The 15,099-nt window shown below is 49.6% G+C and overlaps 6 protein-coding genes across 6 annotated transcripts; 3 read left to right on the plus strand and 3 right to left on the minus strand.

Annotated features, from left to right (window-relative positions):
* Nucleotides 1–200: 200 nt before the first annotated feature.
* Nucleotides 201–596, minus strand: EJ05DRAFT_346984 (uncharacterized protein). Its single transcript, XM_033740974.1, has one exon. The coding sequence runs from the start codon at nt 519–521 to the stop codon at nt 318–320; it is 204 nt and encodes a 67-aa protein (XP_033600761.1). The 5' UTR covers nt 522–596; the 3' UTR covers nt 201–317.
* A 6-nt stretch (nt 597–602) lies between these two features.
* Nucleotides 603–4,280, plus strand: EJ05DRAFT_475638 (uncharacterized protein). Its single transcript, XM_033743849.1, has 2 exons — nt 603–1,142; nt 1,389–4,280. Exons 1-2 carry the CDS (start codon nt 1,020–1,022, stop codon nt 3,972–3,974), a joined length of 2,709 nt encoding a protein of 902 aa, XP_033600762.1. The 5' UTR covers nt 603–1,019; the 3' UTR covers nt 3,975–4,280.
* Nucleotides 4,281–4,476: 196 nt separating this feature from the next.
* On the plus strand, nt 4,477–5,957 carry EJ05DRAFT_475639 (HAD-like protein). Its single transcript, XM_033743850.1, has 4 exons — nt 4,477–4,747; nt 4,914–4,947; nt 5,091–5,297; nt 5,391–5,957. Exons 1-4 carry the CDS (start codon nt 4,645–4,647, stop codon nt 5,884–5,886), a joined length of 840 nt encoding a protein of 279 aa, XP_033600763.1. The 5' UTR covers nt 4,477–4,644; the 3' UTR covers nt 5,887–5,957.
* A 587-nt stretch (nt 5,958–6,544) lies between these two features.
* EJ05DRAFT_499840 (uncharacterized protein) lies at nt 6,545–8,288 on the minus strand (the record flags this gene model as incomplete). The annotated part of the gene is made up of 2 exons (XM_033746905.1): nt 6,545–8,120; nt 8,209–8,288. 2 exons carry the CDS (start codon nt 8,286–8,288, stop codon nt 6,545–6,547), a joined length of 1,656 nt encoding a protein of 551 aa, XP_033600764.1.
* Nucleotides 8,289–10,695: 2,407 nt separating this feature from the next.
* Nucleotides 10,696–12,735, minus strand: EJ05DRAFT_438152 (tyrosine-protein phosphatase CDC14; the record flags this gene model as incomplete). The annotated part of the gene is made up of 4 exons (XM_033741820.1): nt 10,696–11,944; nt 11,992–12,220; nt 12,271–12,591; nt 12,648–12,735. The coding sequence occupies 4 exons, from the start codon at nt 12,733–12,735 to the stop codon at nt 10,696–10,698; spliced, it is 1,887 nt and encodes a 628-aa protein (XP_033600765.1).
* Nucleotides 12,736–13,112: 377 nt separating this feature from the next.
* Nucleotides 13,113–14,967, plus strand: EJ05DRAFT_347172 (SET domain-containing protein). Its single transcript, XM_033740975.1, has 3 exons — nt 13,113–13,489; nt 13,596–14,663; nt 14,719–14,967. Exons 1-3 carry the CDS (start codon nt 13,208–13,210, stop codon nt 14,779–14,781), a joined length of 1,413 nt encoding a protein of 470 aa, XP_033600766.1. The 5' UTR covers nt 13,113–13,207; the 3' UTR covers nt 14,782–14,967.
* Nucleotides 14,968–15,099: the final 132 nt, after the last annotated feature.

A 15,099-nucleotide genomic window follows, 5' to 3' on the forward strand; every position in this document is an offset into this window, starting at 1 on the left:
TCATTTGCGCTCTCTGGGTTAAACTCATTCGCAATGGAGGGGCTGACAGACGGTCGATTGGGCTAGATGGAAGTGGTCTGTAGAGAATAAAGATCATAAACTTATCAGAAGGTGCTTGAAATGCACGAAGGTTGACATTACAGACCGAGTGGAGGTCTCTGGTGAAGCAGAAGAAGTGTACAATTGGATTCTCTTGAGCAATTGCAACGTCAGTCTTCAGCACAAATGTGATCTTATGTTCAATAAGGGACGCTAATAGTGAGACCGTGCGTGTTGGGCCGCGTATTCGCTTCGCATCATGTGATAAACTCAGTCGATTAGTTCCGTTGATTACAGTTTCGAGGATCACGGCAGGTGACGTAGCAGAGATTCAACTGTATAGTGAAAGCCATCATATACAGGATTAAGTCAACATCCTTTCTACCATCGCACGTGATTGGGGTCCGTGCTAAAGTCCTTGTGGAATGCAGGTAAAATGGTAGCCTAAACAGGTGACAAGTAGACCAATAAACAGGCGACATTGATGTCGACGAGGGGCAGTGAAATCGTGATACATAAAGTCAGCGTTGTCCTGTCCAGTGCAGTGAAAATCTAACACCACCACGGTGGTCCAGTCACGGGTTGACCAGTCACCAGTTCAGCGCAGGTTTAGTCCCCCTTGACCGGAGCTGGACGTGAATCGTTAACCGTGCTAGCTTGACAGCTCCGTAAGCTGAGCCATAGCCCCAATCCATCCAGGCTCCCCTCAACTACCACCTCCTCCACCCTGATACTTCCCAATCCACCTTGCCTCTCTTCACCTCCACTTTCGCCTCCATATCTCCACCTCCACCTCCACCTCCCGTCGCCATCGGTCTTCATCAGACTCCGCTATCGACTCTCTACAAGAACTTCTGTCGCTCTCTGCGCTTCGAGGCTGCATCCATAGCAGTTTCGAAAGCTACACTGCAAATAAGGTCCGAAGGCTGTTGCTTCAATACGTCACCTCATCTCCCCAGCAGTGTGCATCAACTGCTATTATGGCTACTCAACCTTCAGTCACGATGGACACTCTCATCACCATCAAGGTAGCCTTGGAAGGAAGTAACAGAAGATTCAAAATCCCTCTCAAGGACCTCGGAGCCAACGTCTTAGAGAATAAGGTATGTCACCCTCTTTCTTCCCAGTCATATGAGATAAGGTTGCCCCAAGTGCATGTAAGGGCTTGCTGGAGACACTCGATGGCTACTACCACCCTTCTTCATACTGTTCATATTCTCGCGTAGAGGTCTGTTTGCAGTATTACATCTGAGTGCTGGTCGCCAGTGCTACCTTTTACGCCTATCATCGCGCCTCGTTGCCTTGCGTTCTTCGGCCATCTTAAACCTATAGCTGACGAAATACTATAGCTTCGAGCTGGCCTTGCTATTCCTACGAATCAAAAGGTTGTCTTTGAGCGCTTTTCTGATAGTGCTGGTGCCTACGTCATCCTTGACCCTTCCAATACCCAAGTCTATAAAACTTTGTTCCGCGCGGCGAAGGCCAAGCTCAAGCTCCGCTTGAAAGCGACCATTGTTACCAAGAACGACACGGCTTCGCCTGCAGCAGTTGAAACGAACCCCACGGTTGGGACAAATACCTCCTTGCCATTAGATCTCAATGGAATGAGCCTGAGCCTGAAGCAGGCTAGGCCATGCGAGCCTGAAGCACCCTCGACTACTGCGGCTACAGAGGCCATCGAGGATAAGAAACAAGTTTCAAGACCGCAAAGCTATGTAACCTCAGGACTTCAGACACAACTTGCCTTCCGTGCCAAGGACACGACCGTAGCCTCTCCGTCCTGTGCCTGGTCAGTCTATTGCAACCAGTGCGACAAGCCCATGTCGAACGAATATTTCCACTGCAGCATCTGCGATGACGGCGATTATGACCTTTGCGTCACATGCAATGAAACTGGATTTCATTGCCGCGATGCCAGCCACTGGCTAGTCAAGAGATTTGTCCAGAACGGCCAAGTTGTCAATAGCACCTCAGAGAGAGTTGCGCCACAAGTGTCGGCTCCGGCTCCAACAGGCCAGAAGATTCATATTCAGGAAAAGCAGCCTACGGTCATGCAGACGGACTTGCTATCGCGAACCTGCAACTCTTGTATCAATATACTTCCGGAGTCAGAGTTTGTCACTTGCAAGGATTGTGAAGACTACGACCTTTGCATTCCTTGCCATGTAGCAGCAAGGCATGGTCACCACCCAGGCCATACCTTTATCCCTGCTACTAAAGAAACCATGATTGGTCCGCTCGCAGAGTTCTTGTGCAGCGCTGGCAGGAATGTACGTCACGCCGCTGTATGTGATGGTTGCGACAAGTATATCTATGGTATTCGTCACAAATGTCTCCACTGCCCAGACTGGGATTACTGCTCCAAGTGCGTCAAAGCCGCTAGATTCAATCATCCATCGCATCGATTTGTACCAATCTACGACCCCCTTCCAGAACCTCGTTCGATGCCAGTGAGACACCATGGCATCTTCTGTGACGGCCCTCTTTGCAAGGACAGGAAAAGCGGAGAGTACATCGAAGGGGTTCGCTACAAATGTGCTGTATGCAACGATACTGACTTCTGCGCAAATTGTGAAGCTGCTCCATGCAACAGGCATAACCGAACACATCCTCTCCTCAAGTTCAAGACACCTGTCCGCAATGTCAGTGTGACTACTATGGGCGAAGATAGGCAAGGATCCGCCATGACTATCATGGGAGATCACAAAGCGAGTGGCACGCGCAGATCTGCGTCCACTGAAACTGTTACTGTCCCTTCAACAAATGCTGCCACTCAGGTCCAGACAGTCATTGACTTCAAACCGCGCGAGGTACCCATCCTCAAGCAAGAGCAGGCCAATATGAATGATCTTCTGGCGGAGCCAATCCAGGAGAAGGATCAAGTTCAAAATTTGATGACAACGTCTCTTACGCAGGCTCCTTCAGTAGAGACCATCGATTCACTCGAATTGGTAGCTCACTTCGTGCGCGATACCGTCCCTGATGGAACTAAGATACTTCCTGGGGCACTGTTCACTCAAGTGTGGACCTTGCAGAACCCCGGTCCTCATCCGTGGCCTGCTGGTTGCAGTGTTCGTTACGTAGGTGGAGACAACATGCTGAATGTTGACGACAATCACCCGTCCAGTGCAACAGAGATTAACGAGGCTACTGAGAGTAATGTAATTCAGCGCCTGGTCCAGGTCGGTGAGGAGGTCTCGTTCCGAGTTCTCATGAAGGCACCAAAACGCCAGGGTATCGCCATTTCATACTGGCGTCTCAAGGCCATGGATGGAACGCCATTCGGGCATCGCTTATGGTGTCATATCGACAGCACGAGCAATACTCCGGCCAAAGCCACCAGCAGCACAAAGTCTGGAAATCCTTCGCATCCAGATAGTCGGTTCTATTCCCCCCAACAGCAACTTCTGACACATCATCAGCAACTTCTAAAGCTGCAGGCGCAAGCCATAAAAAGACGCCAGGAGGCTGAGGATGAACAACAGAAGTCTCGTCAACAAGAAGCCACTCTGATCGAGGCTAACCTGAAGCGTCATGCTGAAGTGCGCGCTGAAGCTATCGAGAGTATGCGTCGCGCAGCCGAGCTCATGGACGCGGAACTGGAACGGTCATCCCCCTACACAGTAGAAGAGAAGCCGCCGGTCAAAGTCGCCACGGAATACGCAAAGTCTTTTGAACAGAGAGGCTCAATGATATTTCCCCAACTTGACAAAGAGTCTCCAATATCTAGCCTGCACGAGGCGGTCACTGCTCTGCAATCACACGCTTCCACTGAACAAATCGAAACGGAGACAATCCAATCACCCAGTGTCCAGAGCGACGTTGACTTTTTTGAGGACGCGGAGACCATCGAGTACTCGGAAACTTCGGACGAGGGCTTTGCCACCGATGAAGAATACGAGATATTAGACGCTAGCGATCATGAACTTCATTAGGTAGCAGGCAGAAGCTAACATACGTATGGACAACTCAATCTTGCTCCCCTACGCCCGCCCACTTCTTTCTGTAGAAGTCTGAGGTGCCCGGAAGGGCAAAGGCGCGGCAAAATCTAATATGTCTAACCGGATTTTTCAAGGTTTCTTCCGCTTTAGTATGTTATTTTATGTGTAAGGGTTATGGTGTCGGACGGGGGACGGCATAGGACACTCCTTTGAGAAATTAGACTAATGTTTAGGAGCAGAGGCTTTCCACTCTCTTGAAAGCTTGTGGTGCAGGTGAACACTTAGCGTTTGCTTCAGCTAATTCCTTTATGTTACCTCAAATTCGACTAAAGTAAATAAGATTATTCGATATTTTGTACGTGTGTATGCTGCTGCTGCTGCTGCTGCTGCTACTGCTGTGTGTGTAGTGTTCTCGTGTGCGTTGAGCGGGTGACGAGCTTTGTCTTGGCAGTTTCGATTCCGACTTATACCTAACTGCCCAGATATTGGTTCAGGAACAACACCTACGGCCCTAATCTACAATAACAACTCACGTCCATACTCTTTGGTCACGCCAGATTATACCGTGCTGTCTACATCGCCTCTTGATCAAATGCTCCGAAACTTTCGAATATTGCGCAGACGCCTGACATCAACCTCATCGAGTAGTATCACCAAATCAAACATGACAGACCAAGCACGCATATTTCGGCCTCTCAGAGATGATTCCGATAAGAAAGATGGTGTGGTACTGAGGGGCATCATTTTTGATGTTGACGGGACACTTTGTAAGTCTGCTTCAGTCGTCTCCGAAGGTTGTTGGGTATCGAGCGGATTGGTTGGGCTATCCGTATGAGAACCAGCCATAATGTTTCACTCTAAGGTTATTGTGGCGATAGGAGAAGGACTGGTCTGCTCTGAAAGAGAGACGGCTGATCTGCGTTGTTTGCATAGGCTTGCCGCAGAACTACATGTTTGGGCAGATGCGGTATGTTAAGTTTTTCGAAGTCCACCGTTCCATTCGCACCGACAGCATGTACGACTATCCATTTACTTCAGTGTTCATATAACCTATGTAGTCACTCCTTCTGCTCATCTTTGCTTTCTCACAACTGGGCTGATCACGGCAAGCGCCGCCCTCAAAATCGACAAATCCGTCGATATCCTCGAGCACATTTTCTCACTCCCACAGCCCGAACAAGACGCTGCACAAGATGCGATCAAATCAATCGAGCGCGAGGCCATGGCACTGCAGCAGCCACAGGAAGGTGTGGTCGAGCTCATGGAGTATTTGCAAGCAAAGGGGTTGAGAAAGGGTATATGCACGAGGAACTTCAAGTATGAATTCCCAAACCTTGTACTAGGAGGGTTCGGTTCGGGGTTGAGAATCTGACCTTCCTGCGCTCTGCATTGCGGTGCTGATGTTTCCAGTGCACCCGTGGACCATCTCCTTTCAAAGTTTCTCCCAGGACACACTATGGATCTGATCATAACGCGCTCGTTCTACCCACCAAAACCCGATCCTGCCGGAATTCTGCATATTGCAAACGTGTGGGCGGAGACTGATGGGTGGAGTATGCCTACTGCGTCACAACGGGACCCTATTCTAACTCCGGTCGTCCCTCGGACCCCGACTTTAACGCATCATCCCCGTCAATCCCAGACCTCCACCGTGACTTCCGCCGTACCAACACCAAAAAGTGTCCAACAAGGGGAGAGGCTGGATGTGATCATGGTGGGCGATAGTATTGACGATATGACGGCGGGATATCGGGCTGGCGCAGCGACAGTGTTATTGATCAATCGGGAAAATGAACATTTGGCGGATCATGAGCATACGGATGTGGTGGTGAAGAAATTGAGTGATTTAATTGAGATTCTAGAGGCAGGGTTTAGAGGGAAGACCAAAAGGTCTGGGCAAGTTTGAGGGCGTAGGTGTGTAGATACAGTGAGGAAAATAAATCTGGACAACAATCTGGACAGACTTCGCTGCCCGAAACGTGCCTGATATGTCCCCAGACTGATTTTCTAATACTGTAGATAGAATCGACGGTTATAGCATAGCTGGCGTGTGTCATGAAACTTCCCTGTCTGTGTCTATACCCATGCAGGGAAACTTTCTGCATCTTTCCTGGCATCCATGTGTGGCCCTACAAGTCCTTGCGTCTCTGCATATATGACCATGTGCGGTCATCGGTCCCAAATAGTCCGAGCACCCCGGTGCTTGTCTCTTTAGGATCAAAGAACGGCGCCTGGACTCTTACGCTGGCCTTTACAGGCCTGCAAGCGATGTACTTCTAGGCGGCCACCCGTACTGTCGGGACTGGCCTTGGGATGAACAGCGTAATCATGCATGATGACTGCGTGCATGATGACTGTGTAAGGACGAGTATGTGATGCAGATTTGCCAGGTTTCGGGCGATTCTCCGAGGAGTCACTAGTGCCACCACGAGCCAGTATTTGCCTTGCGGTTAGATATCTATCTGCAAGGGAGTGTGTGTGCAGATGATACTCTGTCTGGTGTTACGAATGTCCCTGGCTCCTCCCAACGCTATAAGTGCGCGATTAGGGCATGCTGTATATTATTACCATGTGACAAATCGCTTCACCCCTGGCTTGTTCAATTTATGCTCTGCTGTCGTCCTCATCTCTGCTTCCGCTTGCCTCGGCCCTGTATAATGGATCGCCACGCCCTTGATGCGGCATTCTTCCGGGATATCCTTCGCACACGTGACGGGGCCTGGCACAGCATCCTCTTCCAGACACATGCATTCAAAGGCGAGACGGGCAGCCAAGACGCCGTCCCAGAGGCCCTCCCGCCGTGGATAGTGCAGCATCAGTCCGAGGGCTTTTCTGCGAAGGAGTGGTTCTCTACAGCGTGCGGCGACGAGATATAGCGGGAAGACGACGCCGAAGCGGCAGGAGAAGGAAGGAGGGCGTTTTGATATGTCCATGATGCGTCGTGCCTCGGCGCAGTATTCGTCACATTCGTTCGGATACTGCTCTCGGATGCCCGGCGTGCAGAAGACTGTTGCCGCGAGCTCGTCCACGCAGGTCTCGCCGAGGATTCGGGCTGCACAGTCTACGATCGACGTGAATGAGGGTACAACGTTATCCCATGCCACTTCGCCGTACATGGGACTCTGCGAGAGTATAGCGAGTGTGGATGACGCGATGCTGCGATAAAGCCGGAGCATTGAGACCGTTTTCTTCTGCCGAAAGTCCAGGTTGTGCAGCTCCTTATCTACATATGATTCCAGCGCGAGACCGAATTTGCGAAATCGTGCAGAAAAGTCTTTGTGCTTGTCTATTGCCAAGCGTACGAGCTCCTGACTTGGAGGTGTATGTGAGATCTCCTGAAGCGAACTCAGAAGCCCGTTGAAGTTTGCCTCTGAGCATGCTTCTGCCTCGGCGAGTGAATGGAATATCTCAGGGGGTTCCTGTGGGTTGACTGCCGCTCCCGGTAATGTGATCCAGTCTTTGAGATTGACGTCCGGAAGGAGGGCTCGTGCCATACTATCCAGCCCAATAAATGCACCCCGTATCGACCCTACCGTCAAAGGATGGCTCTCGAAAGAAGGTGATTGACCTGTCTGCATCTCCGCGAGCATATACAAAGCGTGACGTAAATGAGCCAACCCAGTCGCCTGGTGGCCCTGTAAGCATGCGAATGAGAAGTACAGCATACAGAGTGTCAGCATAGTCTCTATTTCTGCCTTTACGACTGTCTGTTGCCTTATATGAGTTAAAGATTGATTGCATTGCTGCAAGGCGAAACGAATCTGCAGATCTGAAGGATCATCTGGAACTACGGTCGTATGCCCAGACAGAAATTTCTGATGCATCGCTCCTAATGCGGTCAGAGCATGTCGAATTTCAGGCCGGAACTGAGAGGCCTGAAGAGTGCCATTGACGAAAACAGAAGAGTCGAAGAAACCCGTGAACTCGCATGCTGTATGGACTTGAAAGAAGTGGAAAAATTCACGCTCCTCGGCAGTTCCGATCAGGAGACTGGGATCCTCGATCAATAATCGAACAGGAGAAGCAGAAGAAGACTTTCGAGTCAGTGCATCCTGGACCTCATAACCGTCGCATTGGCGACCAGTGGATACACATCGTCGACAGAACGGTTTGGCTTCATCACACTTGATTCTCCGGACCCTGCAAAGGATCAGCATCCGCGAAAGGCCATGTATCGGCTAGAATAGTACGCGGGATGCGGCGTTCGATGAATCTGTCGCTCACATACCTGCAAGTTCTGCATCCTGTCTTAGTCTTTGGCTTCCAAGTCTTGACCCTTTTGCGATTGTCTTCATGAGCCGCTCTCATGGTCAGCACAAGAGAACAAGTCCGTACGAAGTGTCTGTAGTGACCAGTGATGACGCGAGCAGATCAGTAAGCGGTAGGATGTTAAATTAGTGGGCATTCAAAGCATGACCTCAGCATGGCATGATGCTGTGTATGTTGGGACGATGCTGCATGGTGTGACAAGTTGACAACTCGGCACGATAAAGCAGCGAGATGGGCGGCCAAGTGTAGTAGACGTTATGGGGGCGGTAGAACAGTAGGCTGCACTATTGACAGTCGGGTTGAAGACTGTTGTATCGTTTGGTGTGATATTGTGTAGTTGTATGAGAGCAACAGCATCAGCATCAGCATCAGCATCAGCAGTAGGCTGCAATTATGGCCTTCTTCCATCCTGATCCGACGTTGGGGCTGAAAACGTCTAGCATGCTCATTGGTTAGCGCTGGCCGCTTGATCGACCTGAACGATCTCACCAATAGCAGCTGCAGCGTGACACGACACAGTTGGATCATACTTAATGATCATAATACACACCTAGGCAAATATACTCTCCTGCTCATAGCCATGGCTCAGCAAGTACTCTTAATTCGTCGGAAGTAGTACCCATTTTACTCAAATATCGTTGCATCTATGCTCGGCGTACTGGCAAGGTAAACAACACTATTCACCAGAAGCTCAGACCAGTCTCCCAGGTTCCCGTATGGAATACCAATGCACGGGAACTCTAGGGCTCAGATCTATATCAGGGTACTTCGGCAAGAATCCGCACTGATGCTTTAGACGATCGACCAGGTAGATAAGCCAACCCACATCTACTACCTAGGTAATCCCAACGTATCTGAGCACATGCATTTCCTCCGGGGCGGTGTCTCTTGATACAACGAATTGAAATTCCACGTCGACCAATCTTGGCATTCTCTTTTTTCTTTTCGGAAAAATTTCCGCGTGTTATATATATAGCCACTTCAGCAAAGCGAGCCTTCTGAGAGTCTTTGCCTTATGGCTTGCACGTAAGTCACGATACTTTCTAAAGGCTGATATTCCGGGAGTTCATCCTGGGCAAAGAAAAGGAACACGTTACTTGGCAGCACTTCTCAATGTCGATCACAGGGTAATGCTTCAGTATACTGGCCGCGTATCCATGCCACGTCGATTTGACGAGTCACACCTATGAGGGTACGACGTTCGGACGAGATACGTTCGAAAGTGAGCAGCACGGCAGAATCAAGACATCGTTCGAAGGGAGGACATTGCTCCACCCAGACGTGAGCATATATACAATCGGATACAATCCAAGGGCCTAGATTAGGATTGTATGATTAGTCACTCTAGAAGTACAGATTCAGGTTACAATCTATGCCAAGGGATGAGCTTATACCGTCTTGGCAATTATCTCGAGGCGTGGATTGAGCTTGTATTCTCTATCAAAATTTTGGCCCAGATTGAGACTGCACAGATTAGGATTGCATATGCCCATCTCTGGCTCCACCGTGATTGGTGTTATAAGATTAGCACAACCAAAGCAGGAGAAGAGAAACCTGTATGACGTAAGACTTAAGACTGTTTTCCATGTCTTTACTAAACACAACAGAATTCCTCTCTATAATTAGTGCCTTGGTAGTATTGATGTGCCGTACGACTTCACGCTCTAGGATTTCTGGTTGAACGCTACCATTGTGCGATGTCCATACATTGCCTCGAGACCCCATACCAAACAAGTGAAGTTTAAGAACGTTTCCAATATGTCATGGATCTGAGGCGGTACAAAGGGTTGTTGCATGATAGGTGGGAAGGCGACAATACCTATCGTAACCGTAGGACCGGACCCCGAAATCATGCTCACCCTCTCCATCATTTTGGAACACCAGGCCCTGCAATACACACAGCCAAGACGTGTCTACGCAGAACAAGTGTCGTCCTGACCTCCCAAGATCACTACAGACACCAGTGATCCAAATAGCGTATTCTGCAGTGCTGCTTAGACCTGCGCACTGATACTCAACGATAAAGGGGTAAATAACATCAGGACAGTCACGAAAGGATCTACAACCTGAACTAATTTGTTATGCAATCCAAGTATTGACTTGTCATTGATCATCATTTATACATCGTAAATAGGCCGCTCCAACGCCAGTTCAACTGCAATCCACATGAAAGGAAGAGAAAGCAAGAACGGAATGACTTTAAGAGAAATGGCTTGCTGAAACCGCAGGCAAGAACGCCGAGGACCGACTCCACACACCTGACACATACAGGAATAAGATTAACTCCGCAAATGTAGACTGTGAACGTTCTCCATGAAGATCAAGACTCCACGCCATGAATAAGACAAAACGGCTGTCTATGCACAAGTACCAACCAGTAATGCGGGCAGGACGAAGCAGGGGAAATGGTTCACGATAGTGTAGACGACCAAAGAACATGTGACTGTCACCGCGATTTGGAGCTGGCCAGTGTTCCAACGCTTCCAACCCTCCCGCTGGTCTTTCGTACTCCATTCTTAGTGTCGGTGGTACTTCGCCGGATGGGGCTTCGTTGCTTGCCTACCGTTATCGCGCTTGCTCCACTGCCACTCTTCGTGCTACCTGGTGTCTTAGGTCTGGCATTGACACCTTGATTTTCGACGTCGCTTTCACCACCAGTCATATATGTCGTAGATGTAGTCATGGTGGTAGTGCAGCTAATAGCGCGTCTTTTCGATGACGACTGCATTGGCGATCGCGAAGTATTCCTCCGCATCATGCGGAGCTGGAATTCTTCCTCTGATTCTGAATCACCCTGAGTGTGACGTGACATGGTAACTACTTCGGTATCAGGGTGAACAAATGGCTCATTTTCTGAACGACGCATTGGTGAGTTGTGCCTTGAGCTCGGTCCGTACACCTTGCTGGTCTTTCGTGGCTGGCCAGGCGTTGGCGCAGGTAAATTGTCCTCGGCTACATCTATGGCGCCGCCAGATGATTGATCGTTTGACGTTATCTCGCCTAGTGCGGACCGCTTTGATCCTCCGTTCGGAGGTGTGAATGTCTGACCATTGCTAGCAAGGCGTTGCTTATGTTTCGTAGGAGTCGAAGGAGCCATAGCTCGAAGCTTTTCCTTCATCGAGTCTTCGAACCACCACTCTCGGAACACTCCCTGCTTAAGGTGGAGCCAGTGTTGCTGGGGGCCGACCACCATCCCTGGACGCATGAATCTCATGAACGCAATCACTTCGTTTGCTGTGAAACCGTGTCTGTATATGAGGTACGCGCCGATTAGACAACCCGTGCGGCCGAGACCGGCTTTGCAATGCACAGCGATGCCTTTATTGTTCGCAATCATCTCGTGAGCCATGTTCACAAATTTCCTGACCAAGCCCAAGGGAGGACAGGTCCCGTCATCAAATATCATATCGAGGTGCTGAATCCCAAGTGCAGTGAAGTACGATGGACAGTAGAGTTCAGAGTTTAGACGAACTACAAGGCCGATGTTGCGCGCCGAGAAATGAGATAAGACGTTCTTGAATGGAGTTGGTAATTTCGATTTCTGGACCTCTGCGATACTGGAAGGGAGAGCAGCAAACAATGGCGAGGTGGTAGGGATCGGTGCAATGGGTTGATGTTGTGGCGATGCAAATGCGAGGAAGTTGGGAGTTAACCAGTTGAAGTCGCCCATGTCGACGCGTTCATACTTCTCATATCTGCAGCGACATCAGTTTGCGACCTCGTAAGTGCGCTAGGGACTCACTCTTCAAGGCTAAAATCTTTCAGACCGACCAGTCCCTCCTCTTTTGCCTTCCAGACACCGTACACGATGTCCTGTATGTTTAGAGTGAAGTCAGCTTGACTATAACCTGCATCCCTGAAAGGCATGCAGGGTGGTTCCATCTGCGCAATGGGCGCAAGTGCTAGATGTGGTGGCCAGGCTTGAATCATAACCATGTAACATGCAAGGATACAGGCAGCATTTGCACGACCTTAAAATAATCAGTGTATAGCCCATGGATTTCGTGAAATGGGAACGTACTCCTTGAGTCAGCGTGGCACCAGAAGACAACGCTTCTCTCCTCATTCGCAGGGTCACCAAGCACCTCATGTAACTGTACCGCGAAACGATAGAGATGGCCAATGTGTAGCGGACCGAAGTCATGATAGAAAGCATTGTATAGGAGCGTGCGATCTATAGAGAAGTATACAGGAGGGCTGGCCTTTGACGGGCTGGCTGCGGCGGTCGGGCCTCCCTGTGCCTTCGTTGAGCGCTTCGATGGCGAGCGGCTCTCTTTCACGGGGTAGGGGAACGGGGTATGCGCATTTGGAGGATGGGTATAGGAGGCGAGATAGAGCCGATCTAAGTTCCATCGATTAGTATATTGTGTTAACCAACAGCGCGCTTCTGCCTTATACCTTGAATGTATTCGATGACCTGTCCGTAGCTAGTGCTTCCGGTTGGAACTCGTTCCGACTGCGATCGCGAATGGCCCGGAGAGGGCATTGTATATGTGATGATGTCTGAAGTTTTTTAAGAACTGATGGCACCTCTGTAGTGTCTCAAAATGCGATGAGCTGTCCCTAGTGGTGCGCCGACGACGATGAAAACGAAGACGATAATGAATAGTAGTGATGCACCAGAAGGCAATCTCAATGCACACAGAGCCACAGCGCGCAATAAGAAATAGAGTAATGATGTCTTGCTGCTGTTGTTGTCGTTATTGTTGTTGTTGACTGTGACAGACGTGCTCGGGAGGGAGTTAGAGGTTAAAGTATGCCTGAGCATCTAGTGTTTTGATGTTTACAGCCCGCTAGCGCATCCCGTGTTTTGCGCTTGGGCCGACCCTTGAAGTAGTGGGCCCAAGTTTTGGCTGTTGTCATGAGAACGGCCCTGAACAGGCGTCGCCACGTACCGTCGTGGATTTACTGCAGGCCTTGAACATTATTCGGCATTCTGTCAACAAATAATTAGCATCATGATCAGACGTGGTAGATCTGAAGGATGGTTCAGCCTCTCTTGCACCGCCTGGCAGTCTTGGGCGTCTCTGAATGGCGTTACACTAAATGGCGCCTCCGTTGATAGAGTCGCTCACAAAGGATGTGCAGTCCTCGCAACCCAAGATCTAAGAGCTGCTGAGCATCACTACATTATGACCGTGCCCCGAGAACTTGTTGTGTCTCTCGAGAGCATTGAGATCCAAGCCAAGTCGGACAAACATCTGGCAGAGATTCTCGCAGCCCTGGGCTCATTCGGAAGGGTAAGCTCAAATTGTCCTTGGGTCCATGCACTGCATGCTCACGTCTAGTATTATTTCTTAATACCGACCATTTTATGCGTTGCGGCCCATAAGCTTACTGTATCAGACGACTCGAGGAGCTGTATTATGTAGTTTGCTCATGCAGGTCACAATCGCCTGTCCTGATGTTCCGAGAGGTGTTGGAGTCTCAACCCCATGCACAGATTATGTTAAATTTCTACCTGAGGAGCTGTTGCCAACATTCTGGAACGACGACGAATTGGAGCTGTTGAAAGGAACCTCGTTGCACATCGCAACACAAACTAAGATAAAAAGTCTGACTCGTGAGTTTCAGCAATTTCGCGACGCTACTCAGGAAATCGCCTGGTGCAAGGCGTATTGGTGGAAAGACAATGGTATGGCCTTCGATGACTGGAAACAAGTCGACGCGATGTATCGCTCTAGAGCCCTCGAGTTTCCCGGAATCGGAGACGCCATGGTTCCAGGAATTGACATGGCTAATCACGCGTCTGGAGATGCGACAGGAGCGCTGTATGAGACAGATGAGAATGGTGACGCTGTGTTACAGCTGAAAGATGACGTAAAATTCCGAGACGGGGACGAGATTACCATCACGTATGGTGACGAGAAAGGCGCCTGCGAAATGATCTTCTCTTACGGGTTCATAGATGATGAGATGGGCTCTGCGAAAGTTATATTCTTAGAACTTAGCATTCCAGAAGATGATCCACTCAAGCCCGCGAAAGTCTTCGTAGCGACCTCGGCGCCGGGTTTCCGAGTGTTCGAAAATGCAGGTCAAGTCCTTTGGGAAGGTGATTTCGTTTACATTGCCTGCGTCAACGAGGAGGATGGTTTAGAATTCAAGATTATACAAGCAAACAGCGGAGAACGGGAGCTTCAGTCGTTTTGGAAAGAAGTACAAATCACGGAGATGGAGTCCTTGAAAACTTACTTGCAGAATGACCCAATGTGGCATGTCTTTCAGCTTCGAGCTATCGTACTTCTACAAGGGCGGGTTAAAGAGCAACTCGAATTGTTGCAGCAGTCAGATTCAAGGACACGTGAGGAAATAGTAAGTGAGACCATCCGTGATGGGCCGAGGCGTATGGCTGCAAGGCTACGAGAGCTGGAGCTCGACCTGTTGGAGAGGGCATATGCAATGTTCGAAGAAAAGGTGAATGATTCACGATAAAACTGCATACACTTACCTTGGGCTGATCAACCTTCAGAAAACTGAAATGCTGGAGTCTCCTGTTGTCAAGAAATATCTTGGCCAGGAGGATGTCGACTAGGTCTACGTGGATCCCGCTCTAGCTATGAACACCGCTCAGCATTGTCGAGTGTCGGTCACGAATTGCATGTATTGTGGCATCAGCCTGCATTTCACGCACGTATAAGTTCGAGCACGACCCTGAGCCGTTATCCATACGATTCTCTGATCACAACTGAAACGAAAGACTTGTCTGAACAGAAGGAGAATCAAGTCGAATAACAGGCACGAACAGTATATACATTTCCAAACTACGCGTTTGCAACAGAGCTTCAAGGTGGTATGTCTATGAATAGACAGACCGTCACGTAGGTATGCATTACAAGATTGCCGACGACCA

This window comes from Pseudovirgaria hyperparasitica, assembly GCF_010093815.1.
Source record: "Pseudovirgaria hyperparasitica strain CBS 121739 unplaced genomic scaffold EJ05scaffold_7, whole genome shotgun sequence".
Taxonomy (NCBI): Eukaryota; Fungi; Ascomycota; class Dothideomycetes; order Acrospermales; family Acrospermaceae; genus Pseudovirgaria; species Pseudovirgaria hyperparasitica.

Bases quoted from the DNA above. Each gene is read 5' to 3' on its own strand.
- EJ05DRAFT_475639 (XM_033743850.1), top strand. From the start codon at position 4,645: ATGACAGACCAAGCACGCATATTTCGGCCTCTCAGAGATGATTCCGAT. The intron at 4,948-5,090 runs GTATGTTAAGTT...GATCACGGCAAG, and splicing joins TACATGTTTGGGCAGATGCG to CGCCGCCCTCAAAATCGACA. The intron at 5,298-5,390 runs GTATGAATTCCC...TGATGTTTCCAG, and splicing joins ATATGCACGAGGAACTTCAA to TGCACCCGTGGACCATCTCC.
- EJ05DRAFT_347172 (XM_033740975.1), top strand. From the start codon at position 13,208: ATGATCAGACGTGGTAGATCTGAAGGATGGTTCAGCCTCTCTTGCACC. The intron at 13,490-13,595 runs GTAAGCTCAAAT...TTACTGTATCAG, and splicing joins CCCTGGGCTCATTCGGAAGG to ACGACTCGAGGAGCTGTATT. The intron at 14,664-14,718 runs GTGAATGATTCA...ATCAACCTTCAG, and splicing joins ATGCAATGTTCGAAGAAAAG to AAAACTGAAATGCTGGAGTC.
- EJ05DRAFT_346984 (XM_033740974.1), bottom strand. From the start codon at position 521: ATGTCGCCTGTTTATTGGTCTACTTGTCACCTGTTTAGGCTACCATTT.
- EJ05DRAFT_475638 (XM_033743849.1), top strand. From the start codon at position 1,020: ATGGCTACTCAACCTTCAGTCACGATGGACACTCTCATCACCATCAAG. The intron at 1,143-1,388 runs GTATGTCACCCT...GAAATACTATAG, and splicing joins CCAACGTCTTAGAGAATAAG to CTTCGAGCTGGCCTTGCTAT.